The 20,298-nt window shown below is 38.1% G+C and overlaps 1 protein-coding gene across 1 annotated transcript in view; it reads right to left on the reverse strand.

Annotated features, from left to right (window-relative positions):
* LOC110843643 (zwei Ig domain protein zig-8) overlaps window positions 1-20,298 on the reverse strand; it is a 98,228-nt gene that overhangs the window by 26,165 nt on the left and 51,765 nt on the right. Inside the window, exons 8-9 of the mRNA XM_022089638.2 lie at window positions 6,642-6,665; window positions 6,130-6,233 (exon numbers count right to left, since the gene is read on the reverse strand). Coding sequence (XP_021945330.1) covers window positions 6,130-6,233; window positions 6,642-6,665 — 128 coding nt within the window. The remainder of the gene's footprint in view (window positions 1-6,129; window positions 6,234-6,641; window positions 6,666-20,298) is intronic.

The following is a 20,298-nucleotide window of genomic DNA, read 5'->3' on the forward strand; positions in this document are numbered from 1 at the left end:
TAAACTCTTGACGGTTTTCTAAACTTCGTCTTTATTGATTTAAGGCCAGTTCATCTATGTACATGGTTCCTGTTGCCACTCATTCACTGTTATCCAACGGATTAGAAAATACCCGATCCCGTCCTAGCACTTTTACGAAACAGGAAACGATCTGAATACAATGCAACCAGAGTAATCAAACAGAATTTCTCTATTGTAACAATTTCATTCTCCAAGCCTTCGTCACTCGCAGAAACAAATCTAAACCATGTACAGATAGTTTCGTTTATAGGGTAATACGAATTATTATTTTAAGAAACTATTTCAAGGCTTATTGACCGAGTATAGTTTTTCCGTCAAATTCATCACCTCGGAGAATATTTATTTTGAAATCCTAATTGTGAAACCTTACGATTAACGGTCTTCCTGCTTGTACTTATTGTTAGTTATAGCAGCAGAAAGAAATAAGTGAGAGAGTAACGTCGTACGCCCACCCCTCCTCGTTTCTCGCAACCTTGTCTCGACATGAGTTAAGATACAAAAGGGGCCGTAACTTATGATGAAGGTTAGAAGCCTAGCGAGTTTGGGAAGAAAGTGAAAGTGAATGAGTAAGTAAGTGCTCTTAGCGGTGGTAGGTAACCAAACGTTGGGAAAGTACGGGGTCACCCACTATAGAATCTTGGAACCCTTGGAAACTGAGGTTAGTATGTTGTATATACGTCTTCTGCATTTAATGAAATTTAGCACGAGAGAAAATGATTGAGTTGTGCGGACACCATTTTCGGATGCAAGTAGATACACGAGCAGGATTTGTGGACAGGGCCATTGTATTGGCGGAGGTGGTGTTGCGGAAGAAAGTGCAAGTGTGGTGCTATTGTTCACCTTTGCCGTCACTCAAAGATTGGAACTTAGCAGAGATCACGAACAAGGAAAACGAACAGCCTAATCCACACCCATGTCGTTCCTCCTCTCCCAGTCGCCATCCTGGAAAACCTTGTCATTCGTACTGATCCAGACAGTGACAGATATTAATGAATGTGGTGAATTTTGCGAGTTTTTCAAGTGTCAGCAGCAGATTTTCAGGCACACACCAAAATAGTAATATAAATCCCACCGGAAAATAAATCGGAAATTGACTTGAGTTTGATTGGAAAGTTCGTGAACCATTTCACCAGTTGTTGATGAATTGACCCTCATGAACTGTTTACAAGGGGTCATATGTGCCATAAAACCACCTACTTTTACAAATTTTGTTCTCAACAATAAAAAAAGTGATGAACAGACAGGAATAAATTTAGAATGGCTTTGGGACTAAAAAATAATTTGTGTGAACTTCTACCCTGCATGGCACATTCATTTCAATGTTTTTTTTGTGCAAGAAAGCACGCTCACCTTCTGTAAAATAAACCTCATTATAAGACAACAAGAATTGAATGCTAGTTTTAACAAAGCACGCGTTGTCTAGATTCAAAAATGCGAAAGTGGATTGTGGACGAACTCTAGTTAGAGTTTTCAGGAAGAATGCGACGACTAGGAATATCATGCTTTCATAAAAGTGTGTCCAGGATATTTTGAATGTCTCTTGTCACACTGTAACTCACAACTTTCTGTTTGGCTCAATTCTTCTCCCGTGCTTCGGGAAAGTAAAGCACGTAACATCAGCACCATCATCGCGATGATCGGTCACTTTGAAGAGGTTGCATTTTTTATCGCACATAAACCGTGCGTATAAAAAGAGCTGTCTGCTGATTTTCTTTTCAAATGACAGCTTTTGAAAATTTAACGAGACAATCTGGAACCCTTCATGAGACATTAAGATTGATTTGCTGTACAAAATTTCAATTTGTAAAAAGTTAAACGAAACCGTCATACGTGCTTTAATGGAAAACTGATGAAAAGCCTGTTGAAAACCTTGCTGGAGACAATCAGTGTTTAAGCGATTTGTTGCTGGAATAAAAAGTCTGAAAAACACAATAACGGCTTTCGTGCCACCTACTTCAGTTTCAATTGGAGAATAAATTACTTGCTTCATAAAATTCACATTATTCAAACAACAAGGGTTCAAATTACGTTCTGTTTTGCACACTTTCTCCCAAATAAATAATGAAAGTGGGGTTCGCAACTCGACAGCCAGAAATACTGGTTTCACTTGCATGCCAGTCAGCACGGCGGAGAAATGAAATGGCACACGATTTTGTTTTTCGTAAGCCGAGACCGTATAATATTCTATTTGAAATGCGACCTCACTTTATTCATGATCATCATCATCCTGGTTCCTGGTGACTACAAACAAATAAACCCAGTTCTGCCAACAAACCATGCACCCAGCTCATCCCCCTCGTTCCTTGTTGGAGGCTGACACTATCCACTCAAATTTATTTATATGCGAAACAAAAGAAGAATGAATGGGCTTTGTGTCATATCATGCCATACCACATCGACCAAGCCTGCCGTGAAATGAAATCCTGTTGGTTTGGCCCAGTTGTTGGATGCTGGCAGGCTGGCGGATATGACTGCCTGGAAGTTTGCATGCTCTCTCCCTCCTTCACTATCGTTGCATAGTACGTACTATGTAAAAATAAGCCTAGACGAAATCAGAGGGTGAGCATGTACAATACAGCATAATGAAACCGGACCAGTTTGAAAAGTTTGAAATTTTTCTCGCTGCAAAAAAGTTGTGCATGTTGCACTCGAACTTTTTAGTAATAATTTTTTGAAATGGATTCAGTGAAAGTTTCGAATTTGCATTTTATGAAGTAAAAGTTGAAAGTCTGAGATGGATTTAATTTCTCTGGATTTCTGCACACCCCCAGCCAAGCGAAAGCATGTCCTGCCTCTACTTTCACTTACTGCACAAACTACAAAGTGATGATAGCCTTGCCTGTCAACTTGCCCAGAGTTTCACAAGAGTTCTCTGGGACAATAATATGAGAATGAATGGTCCAATTTCATCCAGCTCAGCAACTCGCATTTCTCATGCATAGCTGCGAACAGGCTTTTGCTCCAACTCCTCACACATACACTTCATCCGACACTCGACTCAATCCTCCTCCCCCTCCTCCCAAATAGATATACTGCCACTCCATGATCTCCCACTTCCCGCCCAGGGTCTGGGTACTCGAGATTTTTGAATCTTGCTCATGCACGGACATTCATCATCCAGGTCCCTCCAAATGTATCCTATACGTTCACCCTTCCTTTCAGACTGTTCAGGAATCGGCACGTTTTTCGGGAGATCATGTTTCACTTTCACTCGTCTGGCTGAAAAAAAACTTGTCACGGCATTTGCTAAAATGTCTACAAAAATTGGACACTGTAATAATTTCGTGAAAATGGTTGTAGTTTTGTTCATAGTGAAGCGATGGTGTATTTGCATGAGCATCGGAAGGCATGCTTCCTCATTTATTCTCAGTATATATCAAACTGTCAGAGAAAAGATGCATGGCGGAGAGTCGAATGTACGGCACAACCGTTGTGTCCTTACACGTTTTATCTTTTGCAATCCAAGCAGGCAACACATCAAAAGGATTGTATGCTTCAAAGTTTGTTTAAATTTGCTTGATTTTTTTCATGCGTTTGAAAACAAATGTGTGAGTCTGAGAACCGTGCAATCCATATGTTTACAGCAGCTACGCCCAAATTCACCTTCAATGACTTTATGTTCTTTATTGCGTTAAATAAAAATAAAAATTTGAACTAATTATAGTTGGTTATGTAACTTATTATTTTTACTAAAACTACAAAATATATGTATGCAACATAAGAAGCTCCCTTCTGATGTCACTTGGTAAATACGTAAATATGTGTTTATTTATAAACTAAGTACTCATAATTCAGTGTTCGTAGTGATATGTGTTTATTAAATAGTTACATCAACATGTTCCTGCATGATCATTGTAGCTCTCTACATAAATACGGCTATGGTCTTTCTCTGATGATTGGCAAGTAGAAAATCTGCAGTTTTTTGGACGATTGTTTAGAGATGAACATGCGGGCATAATTAATTGTACTGTTGTTACATGTATCCATGCTCATAAGGAAATGCCAAAGAAAAAAGTTCGCTCGTTGGCAATGTCTGTGTCCACGAGATAGATGACGATGCATGTAAACGCCAACATGTGCTTTAGCTTAATGTCTCAGTCTCCTCTGAGCCTAAGTGCAAATAAATCGGAACAAGTCCATCGGAACAAATGGACTAAGTCCATTTGTCAACGATCGACTTATTTCCACGAGTGTGTGCCTTTGAATCAGCTCCTACATCTGAAACTCTGAGCAACGATACGTCTCAAGATTAGTTACAAAGGACAGGTCATAAGTCACCATAGGCATGAACATGGGAAAAAGCGATTCAAAATGGTTGTGTAGCCAATTTTGATTTGGCACAATTCAAAAGACAAATATACATTGACCACATAAATTCTGTTTTACCCCGAGTCCGGGCTAATGGAACCGGTTTGTCTGTATGTGGGTGTGTCTGGGACATACTAGCGGACGAGCCCCTGAATCGATTTTGACCAACTAGATATTAAATGACATGAAATGTGAGGGCATTTAGGTGATTGGGATAAACAGCACAAAATTTTAGAAATTGTCCCAGAAACGTGAAATTACGTGAAAGTGATGAAAGCCAACACAAGTTTTGCATCAGCACTAAAAATAGTTTTAGTCTCTGTGACCATCCATTTCATTTTCATTTCAACCTTTATTCAAGTGTTGATAGATATCAGTTTACAACCCTGGTTTGAAATCTATGACACAAAAGAGTTACATACACTGGTTTTTGAAAGTGCTTGAAAAAAACATAAAATTTTGCATGGTCAATGCATGTATTGGGAAATTGGTGCCACTTTTGGAAAGGAATATTAGTCAAGGGGCCCAGAGAGGGTGACCGGTTCTTTTCGATTAAGAAAGAGACGAATGAAATGACTGACTCGGTCTAAGCAAGTCAGCACTGTAGGTTTTTAACAAACGACAATAAAAAAATTAGCAAAATATAAATTTCTGTCATATTTATTACAAAATATCTATTTTCTCTGCCATTTGGTAGAAAAAGTAGAAGGAGTCGCTTGCTGCCCCTGCTGAACGTACAACTAAACATATAAAATCATGCATGTCGAAATGTTCGATTGTCCAATCCAACTGACACGACAGCGTGCTTAGTCGAACCGGAAGGAGCAGTGTCGCACAGTGGTCATTCTCGAGAAGTCAGCTGCTATTAAATGCTCCAGTTCACATGCATACCGCCCCAGAGTGAGACGGTTGACGACAAAGACTGGATGCTATGATCATGAATGTTTCTTGGCCAAGAGTTGATAGCACATGGTTTTTATTACAGCCAACCAGACGAAGTGAGGGGAGAGTAAAAAATCAGATTGTACAAGAAGAAGAGCAATTTTTGATGCAAAATTTAATGGCACAGTTTTTGTAGTCTCACATGTACTCCTGCAGATTGCTAGAGGTTGGGACACTAGGAATCGAATAATGAAACAAGGTTATGGGTAAAAGCGGGCTACTCTGGAGACGGTGGCGCAATGCAGGCACGGGTAGCCTCAGAACAAATAAACCAGAATTTGCTCATTTTGCTTTATGCCAAGCTTCCAGCAAAACTGAGCTCACTTTGAATCAAAAGTAACGCAATTTATATAACGGTATTTTTCCTGCCTCAACAACTGACTTACTTATTTAATCTAGGCAAATGTGTGAGAAGAATCTTGTGCATAATACCGTAAACGCCTTTTGTGTACATGTTAATTTAATTTCCAAGTTTACATGGATTTTTACACAGGATTGTATACGAGGCTTATTTTATTTTATGAGTGATAACAATCCTAATGTCAGCAATATGGCGACGAGTGTTTCATATTAAATATGTATAATCGTGACCTGCTTGTCAAGTTGAGCGATGACAACCAATTAAAATCTGACATGAGTAATTAGCCGAAGCGCGCATATTGTTGCACAACTTATATTATATGTAGTATACACATTTCAATATACATACATATGTATATAAGTATATGCATCGTAAGTGAATAGCTGAGAGTTTCGTCATCTTTGCAAATATTTACGTTTGGTCATTTCAGTATAATCCAATCCATAATTTTTAGTTTTGTAATAATTTTTGAAGAGTAGGATGGCAAGACGACTTACAGCATTGTTGTGATTCCAAATGATATAGTGAGGTGGCTCGGGCGAGTATTTAACCGTACACGTTAAATTGATTGTGCTCCCACGGTCGATATACAGATCTGGACCTGGAATATACACAATCGTTTGATCTCATTTATTGAATTTCAAAATGCCGTGTACAGACGTCTTCTGGGTCTTTAAAGAATCCACAAAACACATATTTACATGTATGCTCATCCGTAAGTATTATAATAATATGAAGAGGAATAGAAAACTTGCACAAGTCTGAACTAATCAATAAAAATCGAATAATTGGTTTGCAACCAAGTTTCTTTCAATCAAAAATAACTTGATAGACTTAACCAATATATGTTCATTCTTTTTTGGACTGAAAAAGCATGCAGCATTTAGAAACTTCCAATATAGATACATTTGTGCATATTACATATGTACATAAATAGATATTTAGTGTGACTATAAAATCCGAAATGTATGAAATTTTATTACTATATACAAAAGAGATGAAATCTTACCTCCTGCAACTTCCGTTACCGGCTCTGAAATTAGCAAACAAAATAATATAGTTAAATCCAAAAAAAAATCATTTTTACATGTGGTTAAATATATAGAGGAGACCCGAGGCTTTTGATCTACGTACATAAGTAAATATAGATTTCAGGCGTCTCCTACCAATAGCGAACATGAAATCTTTGGCATATTTTCTGAATTCCATATTTCTATCTACTATAGAACCTGTCATTTCCACAAATATTGACGCAACCATTTCTCAAGAATTTTTACATTTTGCAACACTTTTTAACTCAGCAAACTTATTTTCTGAGTCATAAAATGTAAATCACAACAGGCAGCATGATAACGTTCGTAACTAGTAATAAATAGTGAATGCCCTATGGCCCATTTAATTTCCAAATGCATTCCCAGTTTAGTGGCAACATTTCATTCTTGTTGAGTTACAGTAATAAAGTGGTAAAAGCGAGAAGAAGAGAGAGACGCATTTCTCTCTCTCTGTTTTCTTCAAAGAAACCTCAAACGGTCCAATGCCAGGAAGTAATATGGTATGTCTCATAAAATTCATCATTATTATTATGCTTCCACATAACATAAATCTCCATTACGTTATTTTGTTGTGTGTAAACATGATACTTTACACACTTTGCTTATTCACTCCTCATGCGACGTAGTCAACAAACTTTCACAAACTCGAATAATATTAGCAATATTTGAGACGCACAATTATATTTCCAGAATAACAAAGGATGCCATATTGATAACGATGATCTCGTATTTCTTATGTGGTAACTATGCTGATATTCCAAATGCTATTAAATATCAACCCTTTCAAATACTGGGCAGTTTCACTTATTGTTATAGGTGAAATCCGAAAAATGTGGCATTTCCAGTTTTGTCGTCTCCACCAAACAGGGCAGGACGAGGCTGGTTCGAGCGAGAGTTTAGTAAACTGTGTATGTACACATTTGGAAAGCTAGTCCCTGGCAACTGGAATGCAAAAGACCTGATTTCTACATCATCACGAATTCCTATCATGACAAGAGGTCATTTGACCCTCTACAACAAATATGTAGGTTTTTCAGCAACAAGGTCAACCCAAATTCTGGTAACGGGAGTTATGCAAACAGATAATGTGTTAAAATTTATTAAATAGTACATTTACTTAACTACGGGTGCCGACTAATCCTAAGCCCAAGCAGTACTTTTCACTAGGATTAGATTAAGGGAAGAAACAATGTCATCAAAAAAACTACTTCACACTTTGTGTCTTGGTTTTTAAAGAGTGCACTATTTGCATAACGACATCAAATTGATATTTTTTGCAGTTTAGATCATGGAACCCAACTGTTCTATAGCACTCATAGTATACATATATACGATATTATTAGAATGTTATGCAATGTATTGTCCGGATACAATCAAAAAGTTTGAGTTTTCAAATGGGCAGCTGGAGATTGAACTGTCCTTCATAAAAACTTTCAAGTTTAGTCCTGCAAACACTTCAAATGTGTTCCAAGTACAAGGGAGACATATCTGGTGGTCATTTAAGGCACAAACTCGCATTTGAAGAACTTGGTTGTCTTCATTTTCCTTCCATTGTTAAGAAATAAATTTAGCCTTGTTTTCGACAATAGTGAATGAAACTAGTTCACCGAACAACAAAGAAAGGTTCCATGAATGTTGAATTGAAGAAAAGATAAGATTTCGCGAGAGATCAGAGAGGAAACGGTGTAATATATTTGGACCACTTGGGCTTAGGCCTATTGTTGAATGAAGAATGGTCCGATTCCGAGTCCGGACCTCCTAATTTGAATTTCGGTCTTTCACAAACACGCTAAAACTTTCACCTCGGAACACAGTTCCACAACCATTATCACTTCCTTGGAGAGATGCCATTTCCCTTTGCGCCCACTCACCCGGTGCACCATGGTTCGAAGACGTGCCCAACTTATTACGGAGATGCTCCTTCTGAGTGCACAGAAAATAAATCAGACTCCAGCCAACTATGGTCAGAAATTGTGTGGATGTTGACCACATCCGAAATTCGAAATTGATGATTCAACTTTATCAAATCTTCAAAGTTCAAACGACAAAATAATCATTTAAGCGAACACGAATTGAAAGAGAATACTCCTGCAGTATTTCAAGACAAATGTCTTTTTGATGTCATTCAAATTTAATCAGCTCTATTTGACTAGCTATCAAGTGATCAAACCATTCTCAACAAGCGTGAGTGAGAACATATCAGGATTGCGAATCAAACTGTAATATCAAATGGAGAAGTCACATCAAAAGAACTCTTAAATTAATCTGTGTACATCCGAATTTAATTATACCAGCCCTTTAGCTTCTTAGCTTGTGTGCAATACCTACATATTGCCGTTGTCCTTGTTTCTTATTTCTTCACTTTGACAGTTAGCCGTTGGAATGCATACATACGAATTTCAACGCTAGTAATATATTTGTACTGCTAACGTACGAGATACACCGAGACAAATTAATTATATTATAAATTAAATTAAATTAAGGCGGTTATGAATTGTGCAATATCTAAGGCACATGCATATTTATTTGTGTAGGAGTAGCCAAAGATTTTCCCGCATGGTGACACTGTACGTAACTCTATACAGTAATGGGCCCAGCTACTTTAAGCAATGGATTTCCGCAAATTTCAGAAAATTACGGCTTAATCAAGGAGACGTGGAGTTCCTATCTGGTGAAAGCCGTGCGTTGGGAGAAGTAATGTCCAAACAAAGTTTGCTAAAGCACAACACACAAAGAAAGAAGTGAAGCGAGATACCGCCCCCTGCCACAATTACGTCCTTTCTCCTCTCTCCCAAGTTTCTTATCAAAATATGGAAATCTAAGGAAGTAAACATTGGACGTTGAGTAATTCGCCAAATCATGTGCCGTAAAAAGGTAAAGTCTCTGGCAGAGCTGAGTTCATATCAGTAAGAGTACAGGGCACACGGAGGGAAATTCGATATGCACACATTATCAGGGGGTCTCTTACTTGGAGCTAGGCGTGCTCCAAAGATTGGTGCACCTAGCTAGCGTGCTTTCCATCCATAAAACCACTTCTTTCCTTCGCCAGCCACATTTAGCACCAAGAAATATTTTTGTGAAGCAAAAGTCAAAGTATAATGACTACCAATTGCTTTGCCTTCCTGATAAAGAGCGACGAAGAGGTCAAAAGTTCTCCGAAAATGTGCAAAATTTATTCCAGCCGCCTCTAAAGAGTCGGTTGTGGTATTCCGTTCGATAGCTGCTTTTATTAATGTGAGGCCACCATTCCATATTTATTATGAAAGCCAGTCTTGAACCGAACCACTGAATAGGGAGCATTTTTAGAATGTTGCACGAATAAATAAATTCCTCCTGACCACTCTAATTAACATCTCACTCGGCGAAATAATTTACCGTGGTTGGCCAACGCACGAGGAGAAAGGTGAAGTGTGTACATGTGCATATTTTCGTGGTCGGGAGGCATAGCAAGGACAATAAACTACATAAACTCGCATTTCCATATTCGATCTCAACAGTTTACTCGCTGCAGTTCCCCTCATGCAGAAATATGGGTGTAGATCTTTGATAGCATCGGAGTGCAGCTCAAAACTAACACGTCATTTAATTTGAGTCATGAAGGATGAATAACTAAAATATTGCACCGTTGGTGGTGCATGTGCAACTATTTTTTGTTGGTTGTTCTGGAATTTTTTTTATTACAGTTCCGTGTTTCAGTGGTACCATATGCTTACCGCTCTTACTTTTCACCATCAGTAAACAATATTTTACCCTTTGTATGCAAAATATATATTTCTAATTTGTATTCACATTTTACTTTCCATAAAATTCGACATTCATTTCCGTTCGTATGTTGTTATTATTTTTTTTTTACTGATGATTAGGTAAGAATTTTATGATAGCAATAATTCATGCAAAATGTGACTCAAACATATTCCGTATACATACATAATTTGTTAAGTTGATTACAGTAATGTATTTTTTTCTCTTCTTTTAATCATTAGCATATAAATGCAGGAATGCCAGTACCTTACAGTGCGTATCTTTTGAATTAATCATGGGCAATGTACTCGTTTTTATATATTTTGCAAATTCTGTGACTGATTTGTTTGGGGAACTCACTTCAAAGTGCTTTTCAAATTAGAAACTGGTTAGCATTTTTTATACTAATTTGTGCGAGATACATAATTTGTTGGTGACAAACAGGACATTTGTGAGCAGGCCAAGTAAAAATATTTTCCAGCGTGGAAACGAGGGTTTATCCACCCACTATACTTACTCTGAACACCGCCCACCTAATGCATTTCAAATCCATGTAACTTAAGGTTAGATTGGATTCGAATGAGAATAGGATGGAAATTGAATTGAAATTGGTCATTCAATACTTGTGCCTTAATGGCGCAAGTAGTTAGCTGAGGAATATTATCCAATATTGTGAGTGGGATGAACCAAATCTCTTTTCGATAACTACGGCTCCCACCCACTTGGAAAGTTAGTCTACTAATATCTGACCCAATTTCGGTACATACATTCATGGGCCCACGACATGTGTGGCCCCTCTGCATTTGACATCATGTTATGACTTGATTCAATTCGCAGTTTCTGTTAAAAGGAAAATTGTACGAGTTTCACAGGCTCCATTTTCAACTCCCCATTTCCCATTTACCGTTTGCATTATCTTTGACGTCAAATATGTCAACTCTCGTTTGTCGATCCCCATATTTAGCACACGTCGAAATGATTTAACAAATTTTTCGCCTGTTGTATTGGAAGGGTTATAAAATTTTTGCTAAAACTGTTGCCAAAATAGGAAAGAATAGATGACATAAATAATATCAGCCATAATAACGATTCCACATGAATACTTGTCAAATGGAAGGAATATTGGCAGAGACAGTAAGAGCGAGTAAAATAAATAAATAATGGTCTCCACTGGAATAAATGGCATCCAGTTTTTCCGTTCTATGAGATTAAATAAATAATTGACAAACTTGAGCTCAAGTAATAGAAATTGAAATGTCAGATAACGAAGGTTAAACAAACTCAGTGTCATTTCTGAAGCGAAAGTGAAATTGATATTAAACTTTGAATTGGCTTTGAACGGTTAGCAGAAATTCTCTTTGATGATTGAGTTCTAAAAATGTTAGTTGAGATTAAATCGCAATTTAATTCAGCAGCAGAATTGTTTTTCAATTGGCGTAGGCTATGTACATATGTCTCAATTCAAACATTAAAATTACACAAGATCAAACAATCTTGAAATGAAGTCAATAAAAACGGATCTGTCAGCCAATCTGATATTTCGAGCATATTTATTTACTTATGATGTGTCGGAGGACAATTTAAATCAACTATTGAGCTAAATAAGCACTCCATGTCTAATTTCGCTAAGTTCATCAGAAAAACTGATAAAATAAAAATAGTTCAATAATCTCCTAAAATACGGGTAGTGTCGTAGTGTGCATGCTTAATAATTGGGCATTCGTTGTTGAAAAGTATTAATTATTTTCATTGTTTGGCGTTATTTTTTTGAAGCTACAGAAATCTCATTGAAACTGTTTCCAATAAAGGTTTTGGGTATAAAGTGATTTTTTCTTGATAAATTGGAAAGTTTATGCGAGTGTAACAGTGCATATCATATTACTTATGCTGTCACAATTACGATATTTAACCTTGTGACTTCTTCTGTACGTCTCCAAGTCAATATTTTCCTCATGTTCCATCCAGAACTCTTCTCGACGTCGGTTTGACTCGTTTGACTCGCATCCGTTCAGGGGTAAGCTTAAAAGGGGCTGACGTAGACTTGAACTTGATCGTTATTATTGCAACTACTTAATACATTTCATTCGTTTGGTTGGTTTTTTATTTCTCCATTCTCAACTTCCGGCTCGTAGCTACATATATCTTCATTTCAACTGTGATGCTGAATTACGGAAAGGGGAAGATGGTCGCCCGTTGTAACTGGAGTCCATCTCCAAGACATAAATACTTGGAGATAAATGGCTCTGCCTGAAATGTTGATTGTGACATTTCTTTTTAGGGTGGTGAACTAAAATTGGTTTGTCTACGAACTTGAAACATAACACAAACATGGAAAAGGTAATACAAATCTTGAGCAGAGAAAGACTTAATGGAATTTGAGCATGAAACTTAGCCCAGCGGAAGTACACTTGTAGTAACCGTTCAGTACCACAAACTATGGAAATGGGCATCCCTACTACGCCACAAGTGCATATACAGATATTTATATTACAAATACGTTGAGGGAAGAGAGTCTTGTGTTATTCTGGCAAATTCTAGTAGATAACTCAGTGATGGTCTCTGAACTTGACAATTTATAAAGGTTTATTCATATAAAATGAAGTGGATTGACACGGGGCCAACAGGAGGAGACCCCACAATGCCAAGGAGAGGAGGATACGTATGAAAATAAGCAGAATTTCAGTAAGATTGCCCCCAGCATTTCGTGATGAGATGCGACACGAGCAGTCTTCTTTTCCATAGCAAATAATACACAAGATTGACTGACTTGCCACCATGGAGTTTCCGAAATAAGGGTTGTTGGTGCAAGCAAGAGGTCGTACTTTAACTCGATATGCCATTGTGTTTTGCACTGCTATGTGTGTAGGCCTACTTACTGTTCGTACTTATGAAACTCACTTTTGGGAACGTCTTTTACAAATATGCTCAGAGAACTGCAGCCGCCCTGAATTACATGAGGCAAATCAACTCCAGTTCGTGTGCTTCGATGTAGCAGTCGAGAGAAGCAAAGGAACTTTCCCTTCCGGTGAAATAAAACATGACAACGTCCACGCTCGGCTCAAAATTCAATCCGATCTTGTAACGTGCTCATGTGCGTGGGGGTTTTTTTCTTATCAACTTCTCACGACACGTGTCGTTCTATCTATTTATTATTTGTATGCATGAATGATAAGCACTGTTTGATAACTCATACTTACCCCTTAACCGATGCAATAGATACAATACATGCAATAATGCCACCAAGTGGAAGGCAATTTTGGGCAAAGTCTCCTACAAACTGCACCCTTAAATCACTAGAATCTCAAACAAACTTGCTCAAGACTTTCTCCTCCTTCGCCTCGTCTTATTTGACTTAATATTAGGTTGCCTCCAGCCTCACGTAAAGTTGTCCCTTCTAGTTTTCTACTCTCCTCAGTGCAAAACAGAACAGTTTTGGCTGAAAATGTTGTAAGTGAGTTGAATATTACATACTCCAAAATGGAACGAGAGGACAAAGTGATGAATCTCGGTGGGTGAATTTTCAGACGACCTGTGTCGAAGAGTAGTAGAAGAGACGGTAAAATGCCATGTGTGATTCCCTTCAATTCAGAAGTACTCGTTCGTACGTCGGCTTTGTGTCATATTCTTGAGTTGAGAAACGACATTCATACCACACATGTCGTCACCGCTAGGTTCAAGGCAGGAAAAAATGAAAAGTCTCTTCTCATTTTCTTTTCTTTTCTCTCTCCCAAGAGGAAAAGGGACTGTCGAATGCTGAAGGGCAAAAGAATTACAAGTTTCTTCGTCTTTCCCAGCCTAGCACAAATTCATCCCAGATATGTACGCATGCCTTTTAATACGCACACCTTCCACCCAGGGCTTCTCAGACGGTGGGAGTTGTTGGACATTCATATGCAGTGCCGACAGTTAACTATTAGTTAAGTTGTATGAAAATACTTCATATATTAATACCTGAACTAAAGAATTCTGAAATTCCAAAAAAAAGTAAAATATTTGCGATCGTTGCTTTCTCTTCCACTCTTGACCCTCTCACTTCATGAAGTCATGTGTACTTGAGAGAACATAATCTCCTTGTAAATATACACATTCCACTTGCCTCACATTACTAGTGCTTGGCTGCAGACAGAAATCTGGCAAAAATTTAAAAGCGGACTCTGACCCTGACTCGGGCTAAATCAACGTTGTATAAATATCTACTATAGGTTATTTTATTTATGCGTCACAAATCGTGACGCATAAATAAATCACGGATTTAATCATGGAAATGATGTTTTTCATCTGCCAGATTCATTTTTGTAGCTCAAATTAGATTTGCTCTTTACTTAATTCTAAATAAAATGCGTATACAAATAATATATAGATATACTTAGGATTAGATTAATGATAGATATTATTGATTTTCAATTTTATGAAAAAGGAACAGAAAATACGATGCAAAACGAAATTTCTTAAAGAACAACGTGTTTAGCAGCGCTATTCAAATTCTGTTTAATCAGTTAAATCCGTGTACATTTCGTACGTCATTTTTCATACACAAAAAATCCTTTATGAAGGAATTTTGCCTGCGATAGAAAGCAGTAGTGTGCAAAGGAACTTGACCATTCTCCCACAATTTATTCATTCCCAATTCCAGATTATTCGAGTGTGTCAAGTCTCAACAACAAATAATAAAAGCAGATCCAGCAACATATATATTTACATTCATGACTTTGCTCAATATATTTTTAAAACTTTAAGGCCATACATTTCGCACGGAGAATACAGAACGTCGCTCCCAGAAAAATTAGGGAGCGGCGTGAGCAAAAGTTGTAAAGAGAAAGGAGGATAAGGGGAGAAAGTGGAAAATTGTCCATTTCACCGGCTCGGTTGTAAAAACTTTATGGCTTCTCAATTCATTTGTTATGTGAGAGAAGAGAGTTCTGGTCCTTTGCTCCAACGCGGACAAAACATCAACATCCACAATTTGTGAAAAGAGAAGAACAGCACAACACCTTGCGCTGGCTGGCGAAGCAGAATAGAAAATCACAAAACATGTCCGAACATGACATCCAATCTGCCAACTGAACCAAGAAATCATGGAACTAGCAACAACTCGAAACCGTGAGCATAAGAAACTGCGGGGGAAAATTTCTACCAATCCAGGCACTACAGCTCTAACTGTAGTGTTGTAGCACGATACTGCTCGGTAGCAGATATCCTGCAAGATGTCGTATTAAATATCTTGGCGGGTAAACAAAATTTTTTTAGGCTCCTGTAGCGTATATGAAAATGTTGCCGTTTACAAATTTTTGATGTTTAGTTCCTATCCAATGCAATGAGATTTACAAAAGCACCAAATTTGTCCACATTGAACGGCAATGACAACTTACATATGAACACTTCCAAAGTTGAAAATACAAAATATTACGTGTTATTCTGAACAAAGGAAAGTTGAGTGTTAGCGAAAAGTAAAAAAGAAATATTATTTTCGTCAGTGTGGATTCAACACAAGATTCAATGAATTGGGAACCTTTTTGTCGATATACACGTGGTAATGCACTTGAAATACCTGTCACGAACGAGAGCAAAATAAACTTGCATTAAAAAATCTTAACGTGTTGCACAATTCGTGTGTTTGGATTTACGATTAGTATAACCAGTTTCCTTTCACTGGGCACATATGTAGAATGAGTGCAAAACAATCACTTTAAAGCTTGTACAAGTTCGGCTTCAAAGTTCGGCATAATGTGACATGAGAGTCTTCTCTTTGTGCCTAAGAAATACATTCTCCTAATTCATATCGACATTTTCAAAATACCTGTCCGCAAAGATGGTTATATCGCCTTGGTTATACTACATGATGTTCAATTTTGACTAACTTTGAAATTAGTTTAGTATATGAATTCTCTGCATATGTACATGCATGTGTATGTATATGTACATGCGTATTATGCATATGTATGTATGTAAATAAGGTCACCATAGCATTGTAGTTAGCTTATTTGGAAAACGTCAATCAGCGGATGATGGCTCATTTCATTCTCCACGTAGAGGCCCACTTTCTCCTTTGAACTCACTCATCCGATTTGGGTGAAATTGCAGTTGGAAAACAAAGGGATTGGGATATTGGTACAGGAGTCAATTAAACTTTGATTTCAGTGGGCGAAGGTGACATTTCAATCAAGTTGTTTTTGCAAATATCTACCTGGAGAGGAAAGTCTGAAAACTAAAATTAATTAGAATTCTTGTTATTGTAGAATTTAAGCTATTCAAAATTCAAAATGAATGGATAAACTCATATTTCTCGATAATTCTTCCCATACACGAGCTATATTGCCATGCAATGCCAGATACGAGATCACCAAATAAATACGTATATATGTCCTTTCCCATTTCCAACACAATTTCCTCCCTCTCGTTTACAGATAGGCGAAGGAAAGTTAATAACTCGAGAGACTTTTGGGACCATACTCAATCCTCCTCAAAAGACCACTAAGCATCCAATACAGACTGAGTGCGAGTACATAATAAGTAACGTCCAGCCGAGCTTCCACACTTTTGCTTCGTGGATGTGCTTGATCTCACGGGAAGTGAGGAAAGTGGTGAAAGGCAGCCAAGGACAGAAATAAGACGACGGAACAGAATCGACATCATCGCATCTGCAGTCCAACACAACCAACCAGTCATCGTCATCTTGCAATAAACAGCTCTTTGATTTCTTCCATAGGGAGAAAAGAGGAAGGAGCCAAAAGTCATTTGGTGTTGAGATGGTATTTTTCGGTCAAGCAAAAGTCAAATGAAAAAGTCGGTCTGAATAGTTTTGCCATCCTTTCATTTCATCGAATTCTTGTTCTGCTTTATGAAATATTACATCGAGTTGGCTTTTTCCCTGCAGTTTTTTACTGTCTGACGTCCAACCTGGAAATCTTTCATCTCCTTTGGGGAACTTTTCGCCAGAAGAGGTGCAAAAAAAGAATGCCTGGCAAAATCATGAGTTACGCTGATGTGATGGTCAGGGCAACCTACATTTTTGTTTGTGGACATTAAATAGCCAAGTGCGGAGCAGCATCAAATAAAAATTCTGCAGTGGGGTGGGTGGGTGCCTAGGTGGGAGGCGAGGTCAACGGTTAGTCGGGCAAAATCTACACTGGGCGTGGTCTGCAAATGTCAACCGTATAAATAAATTTAACACATATCTCGAAATTCAATTTAACACAAAAAAGGTTGACCGCAGGAGGCGTTTTGAAACGAAAATGCGTTGGAAAGAAGGACAATAATAAATAATAACCCATAACATAAACTTATGAGGGAAGAAATGAAATTTTATAACAGCTACAGAAAACAATTGATCTGAAAGTGGAGACAAAACGGTAATTGAAAAACTACGCTGCAACTCGAAATTAAAATTATTCTAGCTCCCGTGATTGTATTCATTTGTCTTCAACTTGCATTATGAAACTGCAGGGGCATTGCGGCATCATTCGGTCGAGGCCACATAACGCATTACACAATTCTCCGCTAGCTGACCACCTGCTTACTCAACATCTCCCTTCGTCTCTGCTAATTTATTTCCGTCTTATAAATTTAAATTGAAAAGTAAACCTGCCGAGAAGCAAAGACAACGACGTGGAATTTCACTTTCTTTGCACTTTCTCCGTCGCCTCTTTCTGGGCGAGTTTACGATTTAATCAAAGAAATTGTGGAGAAGCATGAATAACTTTTATTCCTCTTCACTATCAAGTAGACCAACAGGCTGCGAGGTACATGTAGGAAACTAAGACGTCCAGTTCCAAGGCCACCACGGGTCGTAACTGATTCATTCCGTGTTGCTGGAGAATAGCAAGTTATTATGCACGTAAACATAAATAAAGGGAGCTGGGACTGGGTGGGACAAGCGTGAAGTGTAAACTATGGAGTGCAAGGTAGCAAGATTTCTCTACTCCGGCGTCGTGAAGAAGCGACTCCTCCGAATTCCGAGACAGAGAAAGAAGCAGACCGAGAGGAAAGGACGCTTAATTAGACTTGACTCCTGTCCTTCTAATTAAACTAAATCATACTTATACAACGTGCGTGCTTCTGGCTGGACGAATTCCTCTCTTTACGCCGCCTTCCTTGGTCGAAACCACGCTACAAATAATGCACAAATTCAAATACATGTCACAAATTAGCCTCGCAAGGATAAATGATGAGCGAAATGACATTTCTTAACCCAGGCTCGGCGTAATCAGTGAGCGGTGGTGGCAGATGTCCATAGTGTTGCAAACAAATATGCGTCCTTGTTGTGCACACATTCCCTTTATGAAGACGAGATAAGAGCGACGCAGAGTTCGCTTACACAACAACAAACAACGGGCACATAGCGAATCTGTTCTTTCCCCTTCAAGCAGGTCGAGATGGAGACTTGAGACAAGAGCGTCCTTCTCCAATTTTACATCTCCTCTCGCATGCCATCGCTATCTCCAATAAATTACTTAAAGGACAGCGAAGCCCAGATGGAACTTCTTTGTGCACTGTGTTCCCCTTCCTCAGACAGTTAAGTGTCTCTCCTTAGTTAAGGATAAATAAGTTGCTTCTGTGCCTTTTCCGTCTCCTCCGCCAACCGACGGAGTACGGAGGAGAGAGTATCATCTTCCAGTCAACATTCGAAATGCTGTGCTTAACCAGTGAGTGTAACGTGGTTAGAAAACTATTTAAATGATTAAGATGGAAATGAACAGCTTGAGATGGCATGCTTTTCAGGTTGCTTCCACCCATTTTGTCCAAATGGGGCTCGTCATGTACATGGAAAGATGTTCAAAGAAAATAAATATGTGACACGCGGAATCTTTTTTATGGAATTTTGAAACTTTTCATATAAAATGTCTTTTGTGAGACAGTACAGCTTTATGTATGTGACTTTATGTATGTGTTGACTATGGTTGAGCACCAGACAGTTAAACCATTTTCTCACTGGAAGATGTGACTTGTAAATTGCAGCTGAAATTAAAAATCTTGATACATATGAAGTTGCGTATACTTTCCAGTAGAAATTTGGCCGTAGTCAGTCATCGTGAGGTTTTGTATAACATAACTTCACTAATTGTAAGATATCATTCATCTTTGGCCATCAATGGCTAACGCTGCTCAAAATAATCAGGCGATTTTGAAAATCTAAAACTTTCAATTAGTTTGAAGAGTACAGTTGTTAACTGGACAGACTGCTTCAACATTGCAATATTGCAGACCTGCATGTGCTGTAGATTTAATATTATTTAAACTATATAATCAAATGTGTGCTTGCTTAGTAAGAGAACATTGCATGTAAGAAAAAATTTGGATTGGATTGCAATATGAAAAAGTGAAATTTTTTCCAGTGGGAGGAAACGAGAGTCAGCTAAATTGAATCACATTACTTCCACATCAATATTTTTATTATGAGAAAACGGCATATGCTCCACATCACCCTCGGACCACTTCCTCACCACCGAATACACTCAACAAATTCTCAATGCCAACACCACAGCCCGACTCGAAATAGCATTTTACTTTCCACTCGATGGAAAGCAGCTCGTTCCATTTTACATTGTCAAAGAACGAATATGTAGCAATCAGCTTCATTTTTGTATATTTTTCCCAGTCTTCCTTCCGTTGTGCTGCATGCATGTGAACCAACGCGACTTGAATTATGACTGTTCTTCTTTACACACAACTTCCACTTCATTTCCTTAAAAATAACCAATTCCAACCCACAATGAGATGTGTTTGCATATATCGCGAACAGTCAGAGGTAAAACGAGAGGGCTGGAAAAATGTAATTCTCCTCCAATCGATACGTGGATCTGTGTGCATATTAACAAAGTATGTCGCAGCGTCATTGCATTATTTCTGTGGTGACCTATTACAGACATGTAGCCT

This window comes from Folsomia candida, unplaced genomic scaffold (assembly GCF_002217175.1).
Source record: "Folsomia candida strain VU population unplaced genomic scaffold, ASM221717v1 Fcan01_Sc001, whole genome shotgun sequence".
Classification (NCBI taxonomy): Eukaryota; Metazoa; Arthropoda; class Collembola; order Entomobryomorpha; family Isotomidae; genus Folsomia; species Folsomia candida.